The sequence below is a fragment of the Lepisosteus platostomus genome, chromosome 12 (assembly GCF_059453375.1).
Source record: "Lepisosteus platostomus isolate fLepPlt1 chromosome 12, fLepPlt1.hap1, whole genome shotgun sequence".
NCBI classification, from domain to species: Eukaryota; Metazoa; Chordata; class Actinopteri; order Semionotiformes; family Lepisosteidae; genus Lepisosteus; species Lepisosteus platostomus.
Window position 1 is genome coordinate 40,457,927 of NC_142622.1, and position 19,072 is coordinate 40,476,998.

The window sequence follows — 19,072 nt, forward strand, 5'->3', positions numbered from 1 at the left end:
CCTTCGCCGGTCAGCTGTGGAACACGGTAGCCCGATGGCCCGCCTATCGGGGGGAAGCCTGAGAGCTCAGGCCTGTTTACGCTCCCCGACCCGCTGAGCCCAGGGCTTGGAAGGGAGCCCCGTATTTCATGGATTCGCCACCTCACATAGGGTCTAAACATCACCTTCCACGGGAGAACCACCTGGCTCCTGAGCCTTCTTCTAAGACCTTGCGGATGGCATTCCTGACTACCTGGATCTCCGTCAGGATTTTTTTTTTCTTTTTTTTTTCTGGTCTGTGTTTTGGATCTTTTATTTTCAAAGAGAGGACTGCCTGCCCTGTATGTATTGCTGTTTTTTGGTGACTTTCTTGTTGCAAATAGCCCGATTATCTGCCTACCACCAGCCTTCGGGAGGAAGCCTGAGGGCTCAGGCCTGTTTACACTCCCCGACCAGCTGAACCCAGGGCTTGGAAGGGAGGCCTGTATTTCCTGGATTCTCGTCTTGTCTATGTGCCTGTTCGTCTGCGTCTCCTGATGGATCTCCCGGCAATGGACTTATGGACTGCTTCCTGACTTCCTCTTGAACTTCCTTGGATATGTTTGCCTTCGGATTTTCCCTGCACTTCCGCACGGACTTCCCTACTTCACTGTGAGCACCAATAAACCCTGTGTGTCTCCCCTGAACCTTGTCCCTGAACCTTGTCTACAGTCCCAGATTTGCCACCTTGCACAGGGTCTAAACATCACCCTAGCCTGTTGGAGACATGCTTCACAAGTCAGTATGTGGTAAATAGCGCTCAGACTCTTTGTAGCATAATGAATGTGTGTTATTTTGCCTTTTCTGTACTGTTAATTGCATCCAAAACTATTATCTCCATCTCTCCGGACAAACACCAGGCCAAGGAACCAAACCAACACCCTTATTTAAAAAGATAAATGTGTGAGAATTCTGTCATTCCATGTAATTTACCATTAAGACTATTAGTACACTCAACAGAGCCTATGTACATGGACTGGAGCCAGTTACAAACATGGGTTTTTTAATCTTTCTTTATGATGGCCTCTAGTGGCACTTTCATTGTTCTTACACCTCTGTCCCATAATTTCTAATCTCGTTCAATTAACTTCATAAGGAAAATGGTGCTGGGTTATTTAAAAAAACGATTGTACTTCCTGCTTTTTAAAATGTATAGAACTATGAAGTGATGTTCTACATTCCTCCAGAAAATCCACTGATCATATTTTACCAAACATTTGTAAAACAGTCATCTCAAACAAGAGAAGGCATGTTTTAGGATAACAGATTCACATTTAAAATGTTCAAATACATGTTTTAATTAAGTACTATGTATATGTATGTAAAATATATACTGTATGTATTTGTAGTGAACAGACAACGACTGAGGATGATAATACATACACAAATAGTATTACTTGAATATACTAACTGTTGACCCAGGTGCAATGACAGCTGATAGAAACAACAAGAGCAGTTGCTAAATCAGCTCAAATTGACCAACATTTAAATCATTATGACTTGTATGAATATGAACTGCAAACTAGATACATGGACGGATAGATTTAGTTTTGGACTTTTGAAAAACGTTAAAAACCCCTATTCTCAAAAAGATTCCTCTTGATCTTACCCTCCTCTATACTCTCCTACTTTCCTTTTAATCTCCAAAGCTCTTGAGAAAGTAACTCACCCTCAGCTATCCATTTTTCCCTTGAAACACTCCCTTCTCAATTCTTTACAGTCTGGTTTCCATCATGAGCATTCCACTGAAACTGCTTCACTATCTGTTATTAATTCTCTTCCCACTGACCTTTCAGCTGCTTTTGGCACCCTTGACCTTCTCTTTCTTCTTTCTCTAACCCTGGAATTTCAGGGACTGTTCTATTGCCATATCCAAGATTGTTCCTACCAGATTTCATTTGTGACTCTCCATCTTCACCGTGTGAAGCCATCTACGCACTGCCTATTGGTTCCATTTACTCTTCTCAAGGTTTCTCTTACTGTTTCTATGTTGAAAGTGAACAGGTCTTCTTATGTAAGTCCACTAATTCGTCACACATACCTAAAAGCCCCTTAGTCATGATGTGCTGGATACAGACACATTTTTCTTTTCTTTTTCCTGTACTGATCTCCCTTACCTTTTTGTGTTATTCTTTCACCCACTCTCTCTTTAACACTGCCATAAACCATTTAACCATCCCTCTCCTACTGAAATAATGTATTTTTCTTTCTTTCTGATCCTGAATCCCTTCCATCACCCTATAGGACTTGATTGCTGCAGCTCTCTAGTTGCTAGTTCTTCTGTCTCAGTGGTCCATCCTTTTCATCTCTTCCAAATTCTGCTGGGTGGTTTATGTTTTGTCTTCCTTAATTCTTCAAGTGTATTCAGAAACCTACAATTCATCAACATGAGAGGACTGCTTGGTATCTGCTGCAGAAGCATCGTCATGCACAGTATTCTTTGTGAATCCTCAAACTATGATTATGATTACTGTCATTGGTTATGTTGTTGAATTATCTTTTTATCTTCATTGTTGCACTATGTGACTCACAGTAGTTACTGTTTACTGTGAAATTGTTATGTACTTAAACCTGCCTCCGAGAAAGGTGTCTGATAATAAAGAAACCAATTCATTACATATATATGAACTCTGATTTTTAGTTTGTCATAAGTAGTAGGAGGCAGATCAGTATAAACATAGGAACCACAAAAAGGGGTTTACTTTATTTAGTATTCTGACTGATTGGTGGTTGGTAGTTTTTGATTCTGTGAAGGACATAGTATTAACAAGCTATTTGATGGAAGAATTTGAAACATTGTGTACATGTCCTTAATGTAAAAGTTAGATCTACCAGATAAAAAAGTCTACTTCACATAATAGACCATCTTTGTTTTCAATAGTAGTGTGACTTGTTTTTCAAAAATACTATGGTTCAGTGTATTTTCATGGCATCAGTCAATGCTACAGCAATGCCCAAAAGGCCAAAGATTCTGGGGAAATAGCAGCCTAGCCACAAGGATAAGGCTGCCCAAACCTCCATCATTGCTGTGAGGAATGAGCTAGGGAGCTGTTGCAAGGATGTAGATGGATTGGAGGAGGAAATGTAAGAGAGATCTGTGAAGTCCTGTTTGCTACTGTAGATTTATATATGAAGGTGAGAGGAATTTTGCAAGATTAGGATCTATAGGAAACTTCCTCCCAAACAAGAGACCAGTTTACAATACAGTACATTTGTTATTGGAAAACATGGCAAATACAGTAAATACATTTGACAAAGTTAGTGTTCTGGTCGTAACAAAGAGTAAAAGGAAAAATAATATCAGGGGGCATAATTCTTCAACCAAACTTTATATGTAGCCCTATTGTAATGAAAGCAAACTGCTTACCTGTGTGTCGTACAAAAACACAATGTCACATCCATCTGATATAATTGTCTGGCTTCTTGGTTATTGAAAATCACATTTTAATTCACAAAAAAGTCAGAAATCAGCTGGAGCATGATGATGGAATTGAATGGAAGATACTATACTTTCTGTTGCAAAATACAAAGCCCTCAGCATATTGCCACTGACTTGCAAGACAGTCCTGAAATCAGAAAGCCTGCATCACAGTAAGAGCATTTGAGAACTAACATATACAAGTAGACAGTGACTATTCATCATTGGTGTTGGTGTAACTGGGGACATAGTTGTATGTACAGTACAGTATGTGTAGTTATGCCAGTGGTGGTGTGTGAAGTGTCGCATAACTCTGAGCCACACAGCACTATTTAACAATGGTGGATCATAGCAGGACTCAGAGTGTGTTGATGAGCTGGTAGATTGGGTCTTTCCTTTTCTGCTATGCTTTGTGAGCTGGAAGTAATGCTAAATGGGCAATTGTGTCCTGGTTGTTAAAGAAATCTCGGAGAATCCCAGACTTCAACTGTGGGTGTCGTTGGAAAAGAGTACAAGGTTGTATAACAACAAGTATCCCCTCTAAATTAGTTACAGTATACATTTAAAGTTGTTGGTGTTGGGGTGACCACATCAGTTACAATATGTCTTCTGTTTAGAACAATATAAAGGAATTGTAAAAGCTAAAGGCAATACACATGGCTAAATAGTGTACATCTCTTCTGTACAAGGTCTTCCTGTCTTGCATTTTAACCATTCACATTTCCTGATACCAGCTTGGCAAAAGCTTTTAAGCCTCTGTACAACTACCTGTAAATTTCAAAACACCCTCATAAAAATCTGTTTTTGTACTGTATACTTCACTTTGGGTATAATTATTACTGTATTAATTCTGTCTGTTGTCTTCAAGTTTCGTCTCAGGCTTCCTGTGACACAGTTTCCTTATCTTACTGCTTTTCTGTGTCAGTGATCATCTGATACATTAACTGAAGTGTCGTGACATTCTGTGGTGGTTCCCCTTGAAAAAAAGTACTGTTACAATCACCAAGTTACATTTCCTAATCATGTTTAAATGTACAGCGCTTGTAGATTATAGAAATATAAAATTCATTGTAAATTGTAAATGTGCTACAGAAACTATTGTCGAAAGCACCAGAGTTAGCTTTCGTCTTTATTCAGTATTAATTTGTATGCTATAGCCAAAGAAAATAAAATTCAGAGCTTAAGCCATGATTTGGTTTCAAAATTGGCTGTCAGAAAGAAATATAGTAGAAAGTGCAAAGCAATCAGCTGTATAATACAGATCCTATAAAATACAATACGATAATAATAAAAGATTGAGTCTTTGTCCAAATATATCAGTCTATACAGAGCAGAAGTATGTCCCACATTTTTATAAATTTGCTACAATAACATGAGCTGAACAAAGCTTGGCAACACATTACATATTTATAATCTGTCAGTAAGTTAAAAAACATTGCGATTTTGCTTAATTTCCTAAAAACAAAATCTTGTAAAAAGGGGGATGTCAGAACAATTTTCTTTTGAATGAAAATAGTCAGGGAGAAAAACTATATATATATATTAAATTATTGAACAATATATTTCCATATGGTATACTGTAAGCCTACAAAGCACATAGACCTAAAATGGCTAACCACACAATATTAATTTACTTTTAAGCACATACTGTAGCATCAGTACCGAAATGTCATTGATGACATCCTTTAGACCTGTTGCCATGCAAATAGGATGAAAACAGTTAGAATGTATAATATAGGTTTCATTAAATTTAAAAATCACTTTAAATAGTAATGTTTAATAATAGAAGCTGAAATATGAATTTATTTTCTCAGCAATGCGTTACAGTACATACAGTAGCAGAATGTTTTCCTTTCCCACAGTCATGGCTGGCCCTTGGCTTAGGAAAACTAGGTGACTGTCCAGGGCCCTCAGACCACCAGGGGCACCGTTAATGTTCAACACAACATATTGTTTAAATCAGCACATTCACATGTGAGCCAGAAGTTCCCTCTAGTGCCTCTTTCTGTTGCTGCTGTGCTAATCTAGTCTGTTAAAATTTGTTTGTTATAAATTATAATTCTAGCTGTGGATGTAAGTGTAGTGGTTTATCTCCGTGTCAATGTAGTAAATGGCTCTCTTCTGCGTCATCAGATGACGATATCAATCCGGTTTCCGCTGCTGCTTCATTATATCTTAGGACGTTCTTCAGTTTAGGCATCAGGGACGATCCAACTTACACAAAGATACGGTGCAGAGTTACTGCTTGTTTAATATGTGTTTGTAATGAGCAACCTTAACAGGATTTTAATAGAATGCCCGCATTGTATCGGTTCTCCAAAATAAGCTCGATCATTTTGAATCGTGTGAAGGATTATAATTATAATTATAAAATGATTCCACATTTGTGTGAATGTCAGTAAAGGACCAGTCAGAAGCGAAATTAAAATGAATAACTTTATTCATTAAAAAAGGTTTTATGGCTCACCTTTGCGCCTGTTATTTTGGCCTCATGAATGCTCTACAGTTTAAAAAGCAGCTAAACTAAAAGGGTTATTATGACGTGGTCATCTCGTCCTTGCCACAACATCTCACCCTCGAAGTGCACTTTCCCATGCTTCCTGGCTCTCATTAGAATGCCGACAACTTTGTCTGAGATGCGCACGTATCTATCAAAAAGTTCCCCAAACGTTACCCGGCTCTTGCCATCGGGGTCTGGATCAGCCATCGTACTGATAATGTAGCACATATCGAGTATCTCTCGATGGATGTGGGCCTCTGCTCTTTTAGCTCTCTCCTCTGTTTTTGAGCCTTCCTTCGGCCTCCCATAACCCCGGTCCCCTTTCCGGAGCCGTGTGGACATGGAAAGCTCATAATCAAACTCCTCGCTGAAGGGGTTCAATTTCTGGTTCACATTGTGCTCTTCCGCCCAGTTTTGCCACTTGCTCTTCAGATTCCCCACTGGGCTGTATTTCTTGGCAATGATGTTAATCCTTTTGGCTTCATCCACGTCTTTGTTCACCCTGCGGAAAACATAGAGTAGAAATGTGTTTTCTACACGTACTAAGTACGGTCAGCTAAATTAGTTGAATCCCTAAACGCTGATGCCTGTCAATTCTGAGTTAATTTCCGTAAACAAAAAAGGGAAGAAGTTATCTAAAACACTATAGTGGATGACATGATGCCTAGTGCTGTTGCCTCGCAGCTCTTGAGTCCTGGGTTTGAAAGGACTGGAGCACCCTCTGTGTGGAGGCTGTGTATTCATGCTGTGCACATGTGGGTGTGCTGTAACCCTCCCATGCTCAAAAACATGCTGGCTAGTTTAACTGGTGTCTCTAAATCATTCCTTTGTGTTTTTTGCCCTGCAATTAACTGGCATTCTTTCCTGTGGGTATTCGCACGTCTCTGTCTTTGCAGCTAACCTGCGGCAGATAGACCATACTCTGATTTCACAACACTGCAACCCCCAGATGCTGTAGACAGAGAAGGCACATGTGAGAACAGAGGACTGGATGGAGGATTTGAGATATCAATTGGATGGGACATGCTTCACAGATAACACATGTGTTGGAACCAACACATTCAGTGTTGATACTGCATTCGTCAGGCAGAATTACTAAGAAAGTTTCTGTTCTCCTGACGGGGAAGTGCCCTGGCAGCTACATCATGCCTGCCACAGTTCTGTACCTCATCAGAGAAGGGGAGTAGCAGAAATAGAAAAACATTTCTAAGGTATTGTGTCACCAGCGACCTCTGGGTCACCTATGTTTGTAGGCAGATCAAATCATGAGTGGCTGGACTGAGATTATGCTACAGATTAAATGTGCAGAATGGTCTCCTCCTGTTTGAAACCATTCCTATGTTCTTATATTCTTATTTCTTTCCACTCTTCTGAGTTTGCTAACACATTGTGAGTGTGAAGCACTGTGGCTGAATTGTGGCCTAGATCAGAAATCTGTATCTTAGAGAGGGGTAGGCAGTAAGTGAATGGGTGATTGGTGTGTACTGTATGTGTGAATTAGCACAGGGGGTGCTGCCTGTTCCTGGCATTGTTATGTTCTACAATAAATGGGGTAATACGTGTGGGTATAGAAACTCACGGCTTCTTCCTGGGCAGATAGTGTGTTTATTCCCATCAGGAATCACTTTGTTCCACCTGCATAACAGCAAAGCTATACCGGAACATAATACCAGTACCAAAACAACAGCATTATTAACTGATGCTTGTGATTAAATAGACTTAATAAATTGATAACTGTACTGAGCCATACAGTTCAAAAGCACCTGTTCACTTAAAGTTAAAAACAACAAATCTGGAATTTTCTTATTATGAAAGGGAAATATCAGTTTTTTAACGGGTGCATTGACAGTTTATCCAGATGATTTAGTGCTTATACAAAAGTGAGTCACTTGAGTGTATCATGGTCATGAATGAATTTCAGTGTTTCTCAACACTGTGAATTTAGATTGGGTGAAAAACATTCCTGTGACCACAAAGAAATTACTTCGAGATTTAGGAAGGTTATTTTTATTGCTTAATAATAAAAGACTAAATTCTAAGTTGCTGTTAAAGTTTAGAATGACCCACAATTTTTTTCTTATAAAGTATATAATGTTGCTTCTTTTTTACATTCAAATTGGAATATAAGAAATAAAATTGTTTGACTTTCACTACAAATGTTGCAGAACGAATTATAGAATCTAAATAAAGACTATTGAGAATTATTTTACATTTTTTTATCAAACAAAATGTTGTTGAAAGTATTATTTCAGTCACAGCTGTTTTATTGTATATAGTGAAACTATTATAATAATAAACCTCTATAAATATTTAATTTAGCATATTTTTTAAAATTCTGTTTTGAGGTATCTTTTTTTAAACTGTGTGTTCATAGATAATTATTGTCAGATTTCTTTCTGTCATGTAAAAAAGAATTATTAGAGCTCATTGAAATTCTACAGATATCTATGGACCTTGTTGCACAACCTTCGTCTACAAATTCAGAATACTCCCAGTTGGAGTTCATTTGGGACTTTTACTTGTTTATTCCCAAACTTTCATTTTACTTGTTTTAACTAAAATAGATATTGACACCTACTCCATATTGTGGCTGTGTTGGAACATCTTGCTGTGCTTTGAACCATATTTTTTGCAGTGCAAGGCTTCAGATGATTTGCCAATATTTTGTGATATGCTATCCTCTGGGCTACGTAACCTTCTGACAACATAATCTGTTTGAAATAGTTTGGTGAGAAGCATATTTGTCAAACGCTAATTATGATGTTAACGTTCAGTTGTTTAACACACCATAGAATACTTACACGGAAACAGAAGGCCGTTTGATCCTCACAGGTGAGATGTCTGGCTCTACCTGTTTGTCTTTCATCTCTGCCACCTCCTGCATTTTCTCATCGCCCTCTGAAAAACCACTGTCCTCCGTGTCCATACTGTCTGTCCTCTTTGGCCCAGTTGGGCCCATAGAATCCTTGCTTTCTTTCTCCATCACCTTCCAACCCTTGGTGAGTTCAGAGACCAGATTGGAGCATCTTCGCCTTCGAGTTGGAGAACTTTTCGCGTTCAGTATTTTATCCACCTCTTCGTTTTCCTTTTGGTATTTGTCAGTTAAGTAACCAATGTTCATTCCTTTCTCCTGCACTTTGCTGGTCACCGTTTTCACCACTTGCTTGCTTCTTATTTTAGAGTCCAGAGGTAAACTTTCAGAAGTGTTTTCTAATTTTCCTGCTGCTGGATCGGGAACTGCAGTTTGTTTAGTCCCAGTGTTTTCTTTGGAACAAGTTTCCTGTTGTAAGGGATGTTGATACTTCTTCGGGTTCAGTATTTCCCTTTTCTCTTCAGAGGGTGTCCATCCAGATGGCTCACTGGCCTGCCTTTCTTCGTTCTCTGAAGCCCATTGCTGCCAGCTTTTCGCCAAGCTACACACCATACTCACTGTCCGCAGCTTCTTGACATTTTTGTTGGGTGGCTTCTTTTGATTAGCTTTTGGATTTGATTCTGACATTTTTCTGTTCCCTTTTGGGTTTGGGTATACAGCAGCTTTTCTCCTTCTTCAAGTGCTGCTACTCTGGCTTAGCATTACGTTTTAAACATGGAGAGGGCTCTTCATGATGATGGAAAGTATTCAAAGCATGTCTGCCCCTTGATCATCTTTCTCTGACACCGCCACCTTAAAACTCTTCGCAGATCATGTTTCATCACAGGCAATGACCATTGCAGATGGTAAACAAGGCTAGGTATTAAGGCACTTTCTCATTCGCAGTGCTAAAGATAATGGAAAAAACGATTTTTCATTAGCACAGGCAGCTGCATTATTAAAGAATGTTTGCTTTCTGTGTTTGTTAAACTGCAGTTTAGGAAACAAAAAATCACATATTCAAATATATTTATGATCAGTTATTAGTAATTCAAATCCATTTTGTTACTCTTTATAAAATGCAGCATATATTAGGAATACATTACACATTTACTCATGTGGTTTAAACATTTGGTTTAAACATAAACTTAATCATTTGTAGTTTCATATTATTTTTACACACGTGGGTGGCAAAGAAAATAATACACTTTACCCTTGCCTTACAAGCACAATTGCTTGTAGGCAAAAACACTAAATTCCCATTAAAATACATGTACTGTAAAAGTCTCTGAGTCATTCCAAGTGCTTTCAACTAGACATAAACCAGATGAGTTTAGGTTCTTTTCGGATGTGTTTGAATAGTTTGGCACAATAAATTACTAAGAATATGTTACAACAATGCATAACTTTCTTTACATAGCACTTTAAAGTAAAGTTCTAGTTTAATGAAGGATGAGTATACTCCACTTTTGTTTTCTCCACTTTTTGATCCATACATCAAGCCATAGAGAAGTTAAATCTTACAGCACTTAGAATTTCATACTTTTCTTCTGGGAATTGATTTAAAAATATTTTTGGGAAGTATGGGACATTATGTTCTTGGTGACCCTGATACGTAAGTCTTTTACGTTTCACAAAATATCCATTAAGCATGAGCTCCTTGTAATAACTACCAATTCATGGTCATGCATTTCTTAATATTGTTTGATAATAGGTGTATGTGCAGCAAACAAAATGTTCTACAGTGACTAGCCATGATTTAAGTGCTGGTAAATCAAAAAAATAAACTCCTAGCATCTGCCTGCTATATGATACTTAAAGGTTTACCTTGATATATCCTTTAGCTGGATCTCAAAGTGGTCTCAATGGATGTGAAACAATTCCAAGAATACTTGAATTTAGTTGAAATTGGCATTGGCAAATGTATCCATTGAGATGACTTTTTTGTATCTTGCTATTTTAAAAGTAACTTTAACACACATATGGTGAAGTTAATGTAACAGTGATCAGCATGTGATGTCTCCCAGAAATTTAGACAGTGTAAAGTACTTTGAGAACCCAGCAGTTTGGCATAGCAGAGTCTAGGGAGTGGTGCTACTGTATGTGTGCTTAGAGCCCACCAACGACTGGGATGGCTCGCACTTGTCACAGAGATGCATATTTGTCAGTTTTGACAACGCTTATTGGAATCTTGCATCCCTTTCACCCTAGTATCATTGCACAGTGTTTCCTATCATTTGGCAAGTCCTTTGTTAACTGACATGAACTTCAGCTGCAGGATCAGCTTAACCAATGAATTTACTAAATGAATGGGGTTAAAGTGCTGGGTTTCCTAACCCTGGCCTCAAGGCAAAAAGACACTGGGTTTGGGAAGATGTTTGTGGTGGGGTGCACGACTGGGATATAATATACTGTAAAGTAGGCTCAAAAACTGTCTACAGATACAACTGAACATGATTTCCGGGTATAACTTTTGAAGCTGTGAATTTTCTACTACAGTATTTCTGATATGAGGGCTTATTATTGTATTTACAGTACTTCTCACCCAGGCTTAAAAACACACAGTCATCTTGGTCAGTAACAGTATTAACTCACATAACGTGCTTATTTATAGTAGCTGGCTAGCAGAGGCTTGGTACACAACGTGAAAAGCAGCTGGTAGTTATCAATCACTCACTATCAAAGATATACAGCTATGGCCAAAAGATTTGTGCCACCATAGCATTGTTAATAATGAGAAGATGACACAACGTATTTGGCTGTAGTTGTTGATTGAGCATGTGCTGATGATTACCACAAATCCAGTTGCTAATGCTCATCTAAATATAGTGACTGGCGTGTCAAACATTCTAGAAATGTTTTGTCAAAAGGGAACGTCCTGTAAAGTCAACATACGAATCTTAAAATATGGACATTGTGACAGGTTAAATTTGGCATCTACTGTAATTAGGAGGTTTTAATCACATTTGTTTAAGTGAAAGGTGCTTTTATTTAGAGAGTGGATGTGAAGACACATTATTTACAAAGTTCCCCTACAGTTTAAACAGAAAAAACATTTCAAATAAAAAAAGTATTCCTACTTTGGAGTCCTAGCAGGACTCTTTGTACAGTGTTGTCTACAGGGTTAGGGGACTAGTCCTCAGATTAACTCCAAAACAAAACCAACCAACAGACATTTTCCACAAACACTCTTGTCTTTAAAGCCACTTGTACTGTGCCAAACAGCTTTCCAGCTACAAGCTGAACAAATTAAATACCTCATAACTAATAGCTTTGTGTGCCTCATCGTCTTCTACACAAACACACAGACATAAATGAAAGCAGCTGTGACTCATTGACCCAGGCCAAATGATCAGTGGGCCATCAACTACTCCCAGGGCCTTCTGTGAGTTGTAGATCAAGAAGCCTTTGCTACGTTCCAAAGTGCTACAAATTGGTACTGGCAAGGTTAGAAGAGGTGTAAGCTTTTCAACACCTTGGTCCCACGGCACTCCCCTTCCACCACCAAGCTCTACATTCTGTCACAACATGTATCTGTGATGGAAAAGGCCTTAGTATGCATTAACGGGGTAAAGTTTTTTCTTTAGTCATTATCATCTCAATCATTATTCTTTATACATTTGTGAAATTGGGGAAAATGTGTATTTATTGATTGTTTTTATTGTTGCCCTTTTTAAGAGAAAAATGACCCCTGTTTCTAGAACGTGAATTTATACATCACAGAGTTTGACCCTGGGCTGTGGCTGGAGATTATAGGAGGTGAAGGGATAGGTAAGAGGCAGGTAGAATTGCGGAAGTTGAGTTGTGAACTCTCACAATAGCCCTCTTCGGAAGGATGACAACAGCCAAGTTCGATCTAAATTTTTCAGTAATTTGACATCCTCACATCCTGACAATCCTGACATCTTTTCCTCACCTAAATATTATAAAACCTCTACATAATCTCACCCTCGCACACCTGTCTTTTGCATTCCAACACTACGTAATCTGTGCCTCTGCAGTCGCCTCTCCTCAGGAGGGATCCCGGCCTCCTTGTCCTATGGCCAGGAGGTGAGCCTTAAGCTTAGCTGACGTAACTTTCACCTAATCCTGATGTAACCGCCTCAGTTCACATATACAACCTTCTCCTTTTTCTCACTCGTTTTTGCCTCCTCCACCTTTGCAGCTACCCCTTGGTTGCCTTTTCACCAAGTACAGGGATCCTAGCCTCCCCAGCCTATGGAGGTTGGCCCTCAGCTGAGCGAGTTAAGCCAAAGTTTTCACTAAATTCAATAAACAAATCTACCATTACACAAACTTCATATTCATATTCATAAAAGTGTCAAGACTTACATGTAATTCCAGTCTTGGCTTGAACTATCAGACCTATATGACCTAAAGTTCCCCCTTACTTGAACTTGTAACATAATTTCTCACTGCTTTACTTGATCTGCTATGTAGTGGGACTGCTGGCACATCAGCTCTGTGCATGATCTAGCTGGGGGCTGCGTGATCAATGAGTTCCCTCCTCAATGCAAAGTGCTTTGGAATCCTGTGGGGTGAAAAGCACTGTACAAATGCATTCAATTCTGAATCATTTCCAGCTATTACTATTGTTGAGCTAATGCAAAGAAAGGTAAAAATCTCACTTAAGTAAACACATATTCCATGGAATTAAACTCCATTGTTTTCACAACCATTTAGTAGCCCATGTAAAATATGAATGTGCTCCATCAAAACTTCAGTTTTTTACAGTCATTATACTGTACATCACTGCTCCCCCTCCAAACAAAGTATTTCCACTATATCTTTAGATGAGGGAATTTTCCTTTGAGCACAATCACTGGCTTAGCCAGTAGATGTCCCCAGTTGTATGTCCAATGACAGACCGACAGTGGATCCCAGATTTTCAGCTGATAGCAGTTGCTTGTTTATATACTGTATTGCCTGCTGTAGTGGAAGAGGAGAGGGGAAGATGAAAGGCCAGACAGGAATGAGACTCTTGTGGGAGACTGGGGAGGTAGTGACAGAGTGAGATGGAGTACCTCAAGCCGACAGAAACATGAGATATAGTAGGCTTGATAAGGAGACAAGGACGATACGAATGCAGGCAAAAGACAGATGACACGCAAACGGGGTCAGATAGGAGCTGGGGAAATGGGTCATGACACCTCTCACTTTCAATTTAGCTTTTCAGAAGCTTGATCTATTTTTTTTTTGCCCCACAGTTTCATGGCCTCACGGAAAGAACAACAGACCTTTACCAGAACCACAGGAGAATTTACAGAACAAAAGAGGCGTTAGAGAGAAAACTATTTTCTGTTAAAAGGTAAACATTACAATGAATAATGTTGTTGTTCTATACTGAAACACAATTCTGCCTGCTGCAATCTTCTGTGGCAATTTACTGTATGATTTGGAAAAGAAATGTAGCTTTATACAACAATAAACAACAAAAAGTGTTACCCTTTGGTAAATTTAGTGGATTTAATATATACTGTGTTAAGAAGAAAGCTCCAGACCACATACAGTATGGTGAATGGAACACTGCACAGTGATTTTCTAAGATTTCCATACAAAGAGTTTAGTTAGGGAAACATTACCAATGGTAATCTGTTAGAACTGGTTAGTGCTGTGTACTGGTCATGGTTAAAGAGGAGTTTATACTTGAGCACAGCAGTTATAAAAGTCAGTTTATTAAAGATGTATTATTATCTCTTCAACAGTTCAACTACAGTCTAAGTACTGTAGATATGACAGTCCAGATGTTAAACTATTAAAAAAAAAACTTTTTTCCATCATGTTTACATTAAAAGAAACACGGAAGTTTCTGACTGTCTTAATCAATAACACGTGACCAGGACAGTGCAGGTTGGCCAGGGAAACGTTGACTCGCAGTGCAAAAGAGACTAGTGTACTGTAACTTTGAAGGTGCCTGCAAGATTATAGCAGCAACCCCATGAGAAGAATAGGCCAAAAAACTCTCATGTGTGTCCTTTCATACACTATTGTGTTGTGTGCACGAGCTGTGTCTGTCCCCCTCAGCTCTTTCAGGGGGTACAGGGGGTCAACAGTATGGATAAGGATGATAAAACCTCAGAAGTGCACGTTATAGGGAATGAATGTGTCTATTCATTTCTTCTGTCTTCTTCAAGATCATCTCTGTAATGAACAGTTCTTTCCGGACCCTATGTGGACGACACAATCCGAAGAAGTGGGGAAACACTAGGAAAACATCATGCAGGGATACGGGGCTGAAAACAGGGGGGCGTGTCCAAAGTGCGCTGGTGCACGGGGGAGGTGTGGCCGAGGCAAACAATCCAAAAACAAAAAAACATAAAGGGAATCCAAAACACAAGAATAAGTCCATTGCCAGGTGATCCATCCAAACAAAGAGTTAAAACCAGAAACCGGGTCGGAACCGGCGGACAGGGAACGGGAACAAAGATTAAAACCTTAACGGGACCAGGCGCTTCCAGGTCCCGGACTCGCACGGTGCGGAAACCAGATGCAGAGCCAGGATGAACGTCAGCGCCTGGCTTTTAAGGTGGACTGGGAAAAGGGGTCAGGTGCACAGAATTAAGTCTCAAGTGAAAGGGCTGGAGCACCCTTAAGGAGGGGGGACTATAATCGTGACAATCTCTTACTAACCATGCATTGTATCCCCCAAATTTGAAGACAATCAACTGTCCCTCGTGAAAGGATATGCAAAATGGGAGCCATAATAATAATAATAATAATAATAATAATAATAATAAAACTTTATTTTATATAACACCTTTAAAGGTAGCTTCTCAAAGCGCCAAAAGATTGGCTTCACCAGGGCTCAAACCCAGGTCTTTCTGCATATAAGGCGAATGTGATAACAGCTACACTATGGCACCACACTGTAAAAGCATCTACTGCCTCTCACAATGTAAACATACAGCAAGGATAGCATCAACTGGAGCAATAATTTGGGACTTCCTGGGACCACTTAGGCTTAAGCTCTCTGCTTAACTAAGCTCTGTTCTACTGCCAGGTCCTTGGGGTCATTGCCGTCTGACAAGCATAAGATATCCTCGATGCTTGAAGTGAACTAAATCCTGGCAGTGCTTAGCCAATTGTATGTCACCATTTGAGGAATCCTGTTCATAGCTGGTTACTTAATTAATTCAGTCTTGAAGGGCTATCTGGACTCTTATATTTACAGATAGACTTTTTAAACTTGTATTTATAGACTCTTAAATGTTTTAAGTTTTAAAGTTATTGTTCGACAGTTGTAAAACAAAACATAACACAATAATAAAGAGTACAATACAAGAGTACAATACAAGTGTTACATATCACTGTTACTGATGGCAGAGGAAAAACCCTGACCTGTTATCACTACAGATTTTCGATTTACTGTAGTTTGGTGTGAATATCTCATACTCATACTATATTTCATACTTATTATAAGAATTTATTAACACGTTCTTTGAAATGTATGTATTTTGAGGGTGTTTCCAGGGTGAAATGAGGTAGGTTCTTACATTCATGAAATTTGGTAAATAAATTGAAAGAAAATATGAAATTTGGATTCTGCATATCAAACAACATTTTTTAATATTTATTCTTTCTCTGTGGCATAAACTGATTTGTTTGCTTTTTGTTTAGAGCCAAGCTATACTTCTCTTTATGTTTATTTTTATTCAAACTTGATTTATTTCCAGATTTAGTTCTTCCTATTGTATTTTTCACTTTTATTACTCACAGCCTTAAGCCTAACCAAAACCTTATTTTCAAGTCATAACTCATAAAGACTAAAAGATGATGAAGTCCAAAGTCATTGGCAAAAACTCAAATGTGTAAGAGGTGAAAGGTTCACTTACTACAGTATTGCTGTCACTGACCTTTAAACCTCATAAGATGTGCGAAGCAATGCTCCATCATTCCTTTTTTTCTCAAATTAGTGAAGTATTTTAGTTGGAGAATGATGTTTTAAAGCATAATGGGGCACCTAATGTAAAACAATTTCCCCCTCATTTAATTGGAATCATTTGTATTTAACTCAGATTTAACTCAATATTTCCACAATCTGTGCAGGCTCTTTTAATTGATTTTAGCCCTGCTTTTAACACCATACACATTCATGTTCTTTTACATCATCTTTTTGACTTGAATGTGAATGGGAATGTTATACGCTGGAATCAGAGATTTCCTTACAGATGCAGGTCAGACAGGCCACATGAATGGTGTATTCTCAGACAAACTGGTTTTAAATACAGGTGCTTCCCAGGGATGTGTATTGTCACCTCTGTTTTCAATATATACTAATGAGATGCAGATTCAGAGTAGTACAGTCAGTCTAATTTAATATGCAGATGACATGGTTCTTGTCGGACCCTGTTTAAAGGACCAACCTCCAGGTGAGTAGACTTACTTTGGGCACATCAGTATCCTTGAAACCTGGTGCCAATCCAGCGCATTCGAAATAAATGTGACCAAGACTGAAGAGCTTCTCTTCAGTGCTAAAACCAATGATGGGCAAACTTTGCAGCCAATAGTACTCAATGGTCAGTCTGTAGAGGGTGTAAAGAATTTTAAATATCCTGGAAGACATATTGACCAGAGGCTGAGGTACACTGAGAATATAGACAACATTTTAAGGAAAGCAAATCAGAATGCTGTTTTTAATTCAAAGACAAAAGAACTTTATAAAAGCCTTGTTGAGAGCATCCTGGCATTTAATATGACAGTTTGGTATGGAAACCTGGGGTTGGAAAAACAAAACAGAACTGTCCAGGATTGTGAAAATGGCAGGAAAAATAATTGGGAAACAGCAGCCCCAGCTATATCATAATACAGCTCTCAGAATGGCAAGCAACATCACAGCTGATGCCACACCCCCACCCCATTCTCAATTCATAACGCTCCCATCAGGGAGAGACAGCACAGGGCACCAAATTCAAATACTTACAAGAAGTCCTTTGTCCCCTGTGCAATAAAACTGCTCAATGAATGTATGTAAATGTAGTCCCATGCATACCACTACTTATTTATTTATCCACTTATTTATGTATTGTTGACACTTGTTGTGATTTAATGTAATTTATGTGACTTTTATGTTTTGCTTGTGTGTTTTGTACTTTTTATGCGAGACGCCAAAGACAAATTTCTATAATAGTGGACAATAAAGTATCTATCTATTTACTGTAGCTGAATATAAATATAAATATTTCAAGAATTTTAAATAATACATTGTGCTTATCTACCTTCAGATAGAGTTCACAAATCAATGTCGATATCAGATATTACTTATAAACCTTAAACTTATATTTAAATCCAGGATATGAAGTACTGTATATTTTATATTTTAAAATGTTACCTAAAGATAAACCTAGCCAGCTCCATTGCAATTTCCTCCCCAGGTAGGACATGTTAAGGGCAATAACACACTACAGTACTTTCACCCCCTACCTTGATGAACTTTAAGGGTAGTTGATTCATTACACTTCCTAAGCAATTCAGTGGCTACTTTTTAAGAAGCCAAATGCTTCAAAGAGTAGCCGCCAATGGGATAGTACACCAATGTTCTCAGATAATAGTCCCAGTCAAAAAAAGGCAGCCATATACAGTAATTTGAGGAACCAATCGCATCCAGGTGGTCAAAAATAAAAAAAAGCATATAGACAGCTAGTCATAGCACAGATGTTGGGCAGTGATTCACCCTGAAAGAGGTCCAATGGCTTGGCCATGTCTCTTGTAGAGTGTGCCCCCTCCTGGAGTCGGTGATCCACAGTCTTGTAGGTCATACTGTCAATCCAGTTGAAAAGGCCCAGCGTCAACAGCACCCTGGAGCCTTTAAAGACAAATAGCTGATAAGTAAACCATATGTACTGCAGAAAGTCCGCACGGGGATCGACATATTCAGATGTCAATTATATACCACATAAGATGTCAATAAGGCGAATGGAAGAGGTAGAACTAGGACCTGGTTCACATGGAAAAGGAAGATGATTTTTTGGAGTAATACCAGGTTAGAACATAATGACTCTTCAGGATCATCAGAAAGATGTAGGCGAGCATTCTACACTGAAAGGGCATGTACTGTAGAACACTAATATATTTTGCAGATATGATAGCTACCAAAAACAGTAGATTTTTTTTTCCATCTTCAGGGGATCTAATGGAAGATGGAAAAAAGCTGGAAAGCAAGAAAGTGCTCTTTGATTGTGAATGCTTGTCAGGTTCTTAAGGAACTACATAGCCAAGAATTGGGTCCCAGGGATGTCCTCTGTATTCTGACATTATATGCAGAAATACTATAGTGGCCATGTACATC

General features: G+C 38.7%; 1 protein-coding gene across 1 annotated transcript; it reads right to left on the minus strand.

Annotated features, from left to right (window-relative positions):
• Positions 1 to 5,858: 5,858 nt before the first annotated feature.
• On the minus strand, positions 5,859 to 9,544 carry abrab (actin binding Rho activating protein b). The gene is made up of 2 exons (XM_088601907.1): positions 8,738 to 9,544; positions 5,859 to 6,438 (listed from the first exon to the last, which is right to left on the minus strand). Exons 1-2 carry the CDS (start codon positions 9,433 to 9,435, stop codon positions 5,955 to 5,957), a joined length of 1,182 nt encoding a protein of 393 aa, XP_088458033.1. The 5' UTR covers positions 9,436 to 9,544; the 3' UTR covers positions 5,859 to 5,954.
• Positions 9,545 to 19,072: the final 9,528 nt, after the last annotated feature.